Source organism: Actinia tenebrosa, unplaced genomic scaffold, assembly GCF_029948245.1.
Source record: "Actinia tenebrosa isolate PJP-AT-01 unplaced genomic scaffold, QUT_ActTen_1.0 PGA_scaffold0__85_contigs__length_37466705, whole genome shotgun sequence".
Lineage (NCBI taxonomy): Eukaryota > Metazoa > Cnidaria > Anthozoa > Actiniaria > Actiniidae > Actinia > Actinia tenebrosa.
The window spans coordinates 32,607,088-32,616,492 of NW_028292569.1; the positions used below are offsets into that span (position 1 = coordinate 32,607,088).

The 9,405-nt window shown below is 37.7% G+C and overlaps 2 protein-coding genes across 2 annotated transcripts; one reads left to right on the top strand and one right to left on the bottom strand.

Annotated features, from left to right (window-relative positions):
• Positions 1-314: 314 nt before the first annotated feature.
• On the bottom strand, positions 315-6,608 carry LOC116302363 (centrosomal protein 20). Its single transcript, XM_031711640.2, has 7 exons — positions 6,581-6,608; positions 5,305-5,393; positions 4,395-4,503; positions 3,872-3,956; positions 3,189-3,295; positions 2,603-2,650; positions 315-2,423 (listed from the first exon to the last, which is right to left on the bottom strand). The coding sequence occupies exons 1-7, from the start codon at positions 6,606-6,608 to the stop codon at positions 2,356-2,358; spliced, it is 534 nt and encodes a 177-aa protein (XP_031567500.1). The 3' UTR covers positions 315-2,355.
• Positions 6,609-6,680: 72 nt separating this feature from the next.
• On the top strand, positions 6,681-8,949 carry LOC116302364 (leucine-rich melanocyte differentiation-associated protein). Its single transcript, XM_031711641.1, has 3 exons — positions 6,681-6,986; positions 7,372-7,632; positions 8,191-8,949. The coding sequence occupies exons 1-3, from the start codon at positions 6,859-6,861 to the stop codon at positions 8,330-8,332; spliced, it is 531 nt and encodes a 176-aa protein (XP_031567501.1). The 5' UTR covers positions 6,681-6,858; the 3' UTR covers positions 8,333-8,949.
• Positions 8,950-9,405: the final 456 nt, after the last annotated feature.

Consider the following 9,405-nt stretch of genomic DNA (forward strand, 5'->3'; position numbering starts at 1 on the left):
TCTACGCCCGGGATGTAGTCTTTTCATCAAAGCACACCATTCTATCACAAGTCAAGCCTGTTATTCTTTATCCTTCCAGTTGTTCATATCACGAGGCAATCGTACACGAAACCGAGGTTGATGTGGATGGATTTCCGAACCGCTACAGTCATTACGGACGATGGGACTAATAACAAGTTTATAAAGAAGTTTTGGAAATTTTCTCGATAATAGCCATTTATGTCTGAAGTTAATTCGATGTTTACACGGCTTCAAATTATGATAGCATTTTGTAAAATAGGGGCGCGTAACCACAAAAAAATGTTTGGAACTAGTTTTTGATTGAACGCATTGCTGAACATTTTTATTACATTTGAACATGAGTGGGGAACTGAGGAAAGCAAGCTATGGTATCTCTATGGCCACATGCATTATAGTGTCCTATCGCGATATAGTCATAATTTAATAAAGATTCAAACAAAAAATAGTGTTAGTGTCATATGTAGGAAGGACTAAATGGCCGGCTGCTAGCATCGTCTACTAGCATCGTCTACAAGGACAATTCATTGTGGAAACTTTTGTATATTCAACCGTTAGCATAATATTGATGGTTTTCAACCATTCCCAAGAGAATTAAATAACAAAAGACACGGTGTCCATGTTGGAGGATATAATAAAAGGCCGCCGTTAAAACCATCAATAGTTAAATACCGTCTATAAGGACAATTCAAATCAGGTCAAGGGATACTCCGAGTCTTTGTTTACAAAGTTTTTCTATAAGTCGGTCCGGTCCCACAAGGCTTTGATTTATCTATTTTAGATAACCATGGAAAACGCTATTGGAGTTTTGCGGCAAGGACCACGATAACAGAACGCGAGCTTCATGATGAGAATTATCATTTTACATTTCTAGATTTTTCGTTAAGAATTCATAAAACTGATTATACTCATTTGTAAATATAAAACTGGCTCTTCAGTTCTACTAATTTGAGGCGAGGTTCAGAGTTATCTGGCCTATAAACAATCTATATATATACACTCCGGCGCGAACTGTGATTGCTCAATCGATCAGGAGTCTTATGATAAGACGAAATGCTTGCGGCGATTGTGAAATTTTCCGGAGTTTGTGAGAGCGGAAGTTGTAATGCTAAATCGTTTTTCTCATAACACCAATTTTGTTTTTTTCTATAATATTTAAGTGTATGAACAAGTGTATATCTTATGTATTATTAACTGTAGTCAGAGGAGCCATTCCTGTTAATAGTGTTTACGAACTGGAATGGCTCCTGTGAACAAGCTTATATTAAATGTTGGGACGTAAAAGAACCACTGAGGACGTAAAGAAACCCTGGCAGTGACCACCCTCAGTGCCTACACTTCATTCTAACCATCTCTCATGCTTGTAAATTGCACAAATTCAATCTGTCATTCACTCAATGTAAAGCGCCTTTGATTATGATTCATATGGAAAGAGCGCTATATAAATCATAAATCATTAGTCAGTGGAGCCATATCTGGTAATGGTACTTACGAACAGGAATGGCTCTGTCAAACAAGCTTTTATCTTACGGTTACTCACTATTGATGGTTTTCAACCATTCCCAAGAGAATTAAATGACAAAAGACAGGTCGGCCATGTTGGAGGATATAACAAAAGAATTCATTGATAATTCTTTTGTTAAGTTCCTCCAACATGGCCGCCGTGAAAACCATCAATAGTCAGGGGAGCCATTCCTGGCAATAGTGTTTACGAACAGGATTGGCTCCGGTGATTAAGCTTATATTATATGCGTTACTTAATGTAGTCAGTGGAGCCATTCCCGGCAATAGTGTTTACGAACAGGATTGGCTCCGGTGATTAAGCTTATGTTATATGCGTTACTTAATGTAGTCAGTGGAGCCATTCCTGGCAATAGTGTTTACGAACAGGATTGGCTCCGGTGATTAAGCTTATATTATATGCGTTACTTAATGTAGTCAGTGGAGCCATTCCTGGTACATGTAATAGTGTTTACGAACAGGAATTTCTCATGTGCTTATGTTTTACTCAATGTACTCAGTAAGCTCTACTAGCGGGAATGGCTCCACTGCCTACATTGAATAACACATAAGCCGAGGGGTTTCTTCGCGCATCCCTGAACCCTTAACTTCCTATAATTTTTTTTTTCGTTTTTTTTCTTTTACGACAACAGAAAAACCTAAAGGAATTTCACCTTTGTTCAGGAGCACTTCAGCTGAGAGAATCTAAAATAACTCTTAATAAAAATATATCCATTCAGTTTCCCAACGATTTTTTTGGGTTTTCTCAAGAGGATAGTTAGGAATATAGTACAATGGGAAAAGCCATAGTTTGAAGTATTATGGCCAGTGATGAAGTTATCGATGTCTTCCTTTGACTGTCAATGGACCTGGTTCGCGATAGTCGCTCATGTCACTGAGGTCACCTAAGAAAGAAAATAACGATATGAAAACCACAAAGAACGAAGAAAACATACCAGAATCAGAAATGATAAGGAAGGAAGGAAGGAAGGAAGGAAGGAAGGAAGAAAGAAAGAAACAAATAGAAGGTAAATCTATCTATTTATCTATTATCTATACGAAAAGAAAAACCGATTTTACTGACTTATTTCTCGCGATCTGTCAAGATGGTCTCTCCTTGGTCTCAGTAAATCTAAAATAATGATAATTTTTAAAGAAAAAACGTTACCATTGTAATATCAATTGACAAATCGTTCATGCTATGTTAGAAGTCAGGAACAATACAGTTGTTTTGCATGAGAAAGAATGCAATACCCAAGAGCAAAGGGATTCTATTGTTTTGCCCTCTGACCACAGGAAGCCCAAGCTGCATTAGGAACTTTAAGATTTGCAAAATCTACGACGGCGACGTCAAATGGAAGTGTAAATCATTTCTCTTTGAGGTTCTGTTCATTGGGGATTTCATTCAAAACATCGTCAGTAAAGTCAACTCATCCACAGGAAAGACAGACTTTGAAGGCGCGAAACCCCAAAGTGAAGTTATTTGCAAATCTTAAGGTCCCTATTATGTTAGATGGCAGGAACAATACAATCGTTTTACATGAGAAATAATCATATTCATGAGAGTGAAAAGATTTTATTGTTCTGCCCTCTGACCACAGGCAGTTCAAGTTGTAGTATGTGTGCCAGCACGTGGTGTAAAACCTCTATATTTTCAAAACGTGTCTTACATCCTTCTCTGGGACTTGCCCTAGGTCCAGCCTGTTGTTGTCTACTGGTTCTGGATTGTTTGTGGGATCCTTGGAGAAAATGTGCCATTATTCCATACAAAAGGGGCCTTGAATCACAAGATCATGTAATAAATATTATTAGTCTCTCTTGTAACACAAAAAGTATGTACGAGAAAGGAAGGTAAGGGAGTTGAGGATATAGGATACAGGATATAGGGAGGGTTTGAAGAGGGCATATTGTTTAAGAGTACAAGAAAATATCCATACCTCCCCCATGGAGGGAAATTGGTATTTCCAAAAAGGGGGTGGGGGTGGGGGAGGAGGGGAGGGATTGAGGAGAAGATTGTGGTAAAGGTATTCAACATTTCTGCATTTTAGTAATATCATTGGGGGATGGGGAGGGTCTGAGAAGGATATATTATGCAGTTCCAAAAAATATCCATACCTCCCCCATGGAGGGGGATTGAAATTTCCAAGGGATGGGGAGGGTCTGAGGAGGGTGTATATTGTAGTACCATAAAATATCCATACCTCCCCCATGGAGGGGGATTGGAATTTCCAAGAAGGGGGGTGGTGGGGGAGGGGGGAGGGACTGGGAGGAGTATATTTGTCCTCTGTGATAAAGGTTATATTCAACATTTCCACATTTTCATAATATCATTGGCTGAAAAATTCATTCCTACGTTGAAGCAGTAGCATGATCCTCTGAGATGTTCAGCTCCTGTGTTAGAAACTTCCGGTCGATAGGGTCTCTTGGTTGTCCAGTTTCTAATGGGAATAAGAAAATGAAATTGAAGGGGACACTTATATGAGAGGTCTACAGTCACCCCTTACGTCAACGCTGCTCAATTTGGAGGACAAAACGAGAGAATTTCAATCTCCTGAGAATTGGAAACCTATCATATTGCTATGTCTTCAAAATTGAGCTGTATTACAAATCAAGATGAAAAATGTATTGAATGGATTTCCTATAGATTTCCACAATATTACTTTTGTTCGCAATGCCCATTGAGCTGTAGTAAATAGTTTGGGCTTCATAAGGTACTGGTAAAGAACAGTTTCAATCTCTCTCGGTTTTTGCCAACACAGGTAGACCATTACTAAAGGTTTAGACAACACATCTAGCGCCATATAAAAGATGTCTGTAACAATGCAGCTATAGTTATTGAAACTAAGACTGAATACGAAGGAGACTCAGCTTATAACCTGTTAAAAATACAGACTGAGTGTATTTATATTTGTTGAACTCCAGGTATTCTCTGATCAGCTCATTGATAAGCATGTTTTCATTGGATAGTGTGGGTCTTGGTTCTGTCTGAAAGAAAATATATATATTTATTATATTATTACCAATGAAATATCTGTTTTTCTCTATTTCGAAAAATTGATATCTTCACACGTGAAAATAACATGTTATTTTCACGTGTGAAAATAACACCATTGCGATGGCTATTCAAAAATACACGGAAAGAATTGTTTGAAAAAGCCAAAACATACTTCATTGATAATTTTTTAATAAACAGAATATTACATGGCCGCTTGGAGATACGAAATTTATCTTCTCATGTTGAAAATCTCTCACTTGTTCACTACGCTCACTCGTGAGAGATCTTTTCAACACTTGAAGATAAAATTCGTATCTCCACGCGCCCTCTATATAAGCCTTTTATTCATCCTCACCGTTGGCTTCAAAGCACATGAAACTTTATATTCAAGCCTAAAATTATACTACAAGCTTTTATTATATGACCGTGAATCTTAGAGCCTGGACACTAGCAAATCGAGCAATCTGATTGGATAGATCACATTGCGGACTGGTCTAGATTCTCCGGTATTAACCAGTCCGATCGCATATTAATCTTACGGCGAAAACATTTTGTCCTTTTCAATGAAAAGTGGTCACATAATAAAACTCTTATCAACCAAGCTTGGTTGGTCTGCTCGGGATAATCTTGACCTTGGTGGGGTACAGACCTCAGCCTGTACATTCCATCCTCGGTCAAGATTATCCCGTACAGACCTCCCGCTCGGTTAATAAGATCTAAATATCAGCCTGTACATGTATGAAAAATATGTTGATTTCTATTTTTAAGTTACATTCAATATTGAATCTCACCTGATCATCTAGGGCGTTAAAAACTTCAGCTCTGATCCGTGCTCGTATTTGACCAAGTACCCCTTGGTTTTCAAGGGTTTCTTTGAGAACTATTTTTATCATTTGTAAAAGGAAAGGAATGGTTAGGTATACGTATATACTATCAGCATCAATGAAGGTCTTAGAATAGTCTATGACTATCATTATAGTCACGATCGTCACCACCCCTATAATCATCGTCATCGCTACCACCATTGCCACTCCATCACCACCATCACCACCACCATCACTGTCATCTCCATTGCCATCACCACCATCATCATCATCATCACTACCATCATTGCCACTCCATCACCACCATCACCATCACCACCATCACCATCACCACCATCATCATCATCATCGCTACCATCATTGCCACTCTATCACCACCATTACCATCATCATCATCACTGTCATCTCCATTGCCATCACCACCATCACCATCATCACCTTCACCACCATCATCACCACTATCACCATCACCATCACCATCGTCATCATCACCATCATCACTGTCATCTCCATTGCCATCACCATCATCACCGTCACCACCATTGCTATCATCATTATCATCGTCATCATCATCATCACCAACATCGACCACTATCACCATCATCACCATCATCACCACCATCATCATCACCATCACCACCATCATCATCACCATCACCATCATCACCACCATCATCACCATCACCATCACCATCATCACCATCATCACCACCATTATCACCATCATCACCATCACCACCACCATTATCACCATCATCATCACCATCCTCATCATTGGTGAATACTCATTTCAATACTCCATTTTATAGTTCCGTTCAGTCTCCACGCATAATAGTTCCAAGCCGAGGTTGGAGTTGTCACACATGATAAAAAGTATAGTTTTGCTGTGTGCAGAAACGCCAACCTCGACTTGGAACTATTATTTGTGGTCACTGCAGGGAACTGTAAAATTCATGCTCATTTTCGTGCATCTATTTAGTTACCTTTAAAAAATTTATATCACTAAAATTTAAAACCAATTTAAGGAGAATTTCAAGTTTAACGAGAACGTGTAATAACAGTGACAACGAACAACGACTATCACTAAATTTTATGTCAAGGAAATTTCCTATAATAATAACTTTAGAAGTCAAAACTCTCAAAATCACGAAGATAGATTAATAAACTTATTATTCTTCCTTTTTGGACAAAAAAATGCTCGCTGTGTTTGCTAAAAACCGCAAAAAACAAAGCTCTTTCTCACCTTGTTTCAGTTCTTCTGCGGTCGCCATTTTGAATCTTGGCGCTTCGCTCCAGTCTTTCTCACTCTAACAAGAACGCCTGGCAGAAATTGCCATCAGCTGAATCTTTCACGTATTGTTCTTATACGAAATTTTCCAGATTTCACGTTTTTGGCACTTAAACATTTTTGATTGCTTTAGGTGTAATGTTTTAGGTAATATTTGTTACTGTGTGTTTGGGTTAGTGTATTCTGAAAAAAATCGCGGGCGATTTTGGTGTCTGATACTGAATGTTAAAAAGATGGCAAAGAAATTACAAAATGGCAGACTTTCACTTGCGTACCAGGAACTGACTGTGTTTCCAACTCAGCTGATAGAACGACACAGAACAGAGGTCAGGGAACTAGACTTAAGCCATAACAAGTTGGTGTATCCTTTGGTTTTCATAGTACAGCAACTTGGCGCTTTTCAAACCGGAAGTGATCTTTATTTAGATGATATATTTATATGTAATTTTTGGAAATGTTGAACATTTGGTGGCAAATCGCATTTCCAAGGGTCTCAAATTCAAACATTCCACCTTGTTGCCCCTCTATTACCTTATGCATATTTATAAGATGTGTTGTAAATAATCTCACTTTCTTTATTGGTTGGGGTTGTGAGTTTTATACAAACACAAAGTGTGTATTAATGCCTTGTATGCTTCTTCTAATACTCCTCTCAATCAATGTTTTCCCAATCCCCAAATGCTTTTTAACTGCACACAGCACGCACAGGACTTAACAGATTTTCCTTAATGCCATGCATTCACCAGTGATATGAAATTTCTGCAAGAGTTTGAGAACCTCAAGACCCTTGTTCTTGACAACAATAGCATCACTTCACGGGTTCAATTTACTCCAGTCAAACAACTGGAAACACTCTGGGTTAACCACAACAACATCACCAACCTCAGTGTGTTCATTGAAAGTGTATCAAAGAATTTCCCAAACCTGAAGTATTTCAGCATGATGCATAATAATGCCGCACCAAGCTATTTTAATGGGGGTACATACCAACAGTATAAGGATTACAGGTAAGCTTTTCACCTATTGAAGACTCAGACTAGAAGTATGATATTGAATGGAATGGCTGCCCCCCCTCCCCCCTGTTGATTATGCCACTGGTGCATATCAAGGAACTCAAGAAGAGTGGAATAGTGGAAGATGTTAATTGGCCGTCTCACCTCCAGGATCTCTGATTTGCTTCCTGGACTCTGCATAATGTGAATAGAGTCTGTTAGATTAGTTCCTTGATTTGAGGGTTTTTCACCACATTCTCCAGTTTTCCTCCCTCTGAAAAACCCAACATGCTAACTTCTAATTCAATCTGCGAGTTGGCACTGCCCTGTTGACTCAAGGGCGGGCAGATTCAGGAGTGGTAAAAGGAGTGACTAGTCACCCCCCTTTTGCTCAAATTTCTCAGTATATCATTAGTAACAGTCTTCTCCCTTTTTCTCGAATTCCTGGTAAAACTTTTATAATAGTCATCCCCTTTTAAGATTCCTATGGATCACCCCTGTCACTCTAATTAGCCCAGTACTAGCTCTCAAGTCCTTGATCAACAGATGCGAAAAACTATCCTTGTCCTATAGGTTTTATGTTATCAGCCATTTGCCCAACCTGCTAGTTGTTGATGACACAGCAATAACAGAAGAAGAAAGAGAAGAAGCACGGAAATTTTATGGCACTAGAAGATATTCTATTAAATCTACAGCAAAGAAAAAGAAAAGATAATAATCGTTTCAAAAATATATATATGTAATTTTACTGAAATGATTTCTTTTTTTTTTTTTTGACAAACTTTTATTGTTGCCTTATGGGAAATCTGAACTGAAATGCTCCAAAATCAAATATCTCAATAGTACCTGAAATGCCCAAACATTAGACATTTAAGTTATATCGCAGAAATGAATGCAGAAAATTCTGAAATATAGTGCAATTCGTTTCCTTGCCCACTGCTATCACAACAGGGGTTGTCTTCACCGTTTGCAACAAGTCTTCACCATTTGCATTGCTATGCCACCACCACAGACAAAAATTGCAACGTGCACTTTGCAATAGACGGCTGTCAATCAAATACCTTGACATCAATCACATGCGTGTGATTCAAAAGGCGCCAAAACTGGGGGTGGCCACGTTACAATGCAAACGCCGGTAAAAAGAATACATATTGGATTAAAATGACAATAAATTGGTCTTCTTAAAAATTCTTAAAAATTAAATATTTGCAGGAATATTACTGTAAGAGAAATATTTTTATAACTGAGAAGAAAATAAATTTTATTGAAATTATTACTACTTGTAAATTAAACAGAATTTAATGTCAATAAAACAATTATTATTACTATTGAGTGAGGATCTGTTCTGTCAGTGTTACTGGTTAAAAAGAAATAATACACAAGGGAATGACTTAAGATTTCACTTTGATTTTGATGTTTTCCCATTTCAAATCTCTTGAGAATTTTTTCTGATTACTTATGACAAAGAAAGAAATAATACTCAAGGGAATGACACATGGTCTGAAATGAGAAAACATTGCACCATAGCTGAAAAGCATTCCTAGTAAAGAAAGAAATAATACTCAAGGAATGGCATATGGTATGAAATGAGAAAACATTGCACCATTATAGCTGAAAAGCTTTCCTAATAAAGAAAGAAATAATACTCAAGGGAATAACATGGTCTAAAATGCAAAAACATTGCATCATTGATACTGATTTACTTTTACTGATAGTGCTCTAAAATGTGGAGTAAAACATACAGCCTGTTTTATCACTCATTGAAAATTTTAAATTTATGTACATATA

Coding starts and splice junctions, on each gene's coding strand:
- LOC116302364 (XM_031711641.1), top strand. CDS start 6,859: ATGGCAAAGAAATTACAAAATGGCAGACTTTCACTTGCGTACCAGGAA. Junction 6,987..7,371: donor TTAAGCCATAACAAGTTGGT/GTATCCTTTGGT, acceptor TGCATTCACCAG/TGATATGAAATTTCTGCAAG. Junction 7,633..8,190: donor CAACAGTATAAGGATTACAG/GTAAGCTTTTCA, acceptor CTTGTCCTATAG/GTTTTATGTTATCAGCCATT.
- LOC116302363 (XM_031711640.2), bottom strand. CDS start 6,608: ATGGCGACCGCAGAAGAACTGAAACAAG. Junction 5,394..6,580: donor CGCAGAAGAACTGAAACAAG/GTGAGAAAGAGC, acceptor TGATAAAAATAG/TTCTCAAAGAAACCCTTGAA. Junction 3,296..3,871: donor GATCATGCTACTGCTTCAAC/GTAGGAATGAAT, acceptor TTGTGATTCAAG/GCCCCTTTTGTATGGAATAA.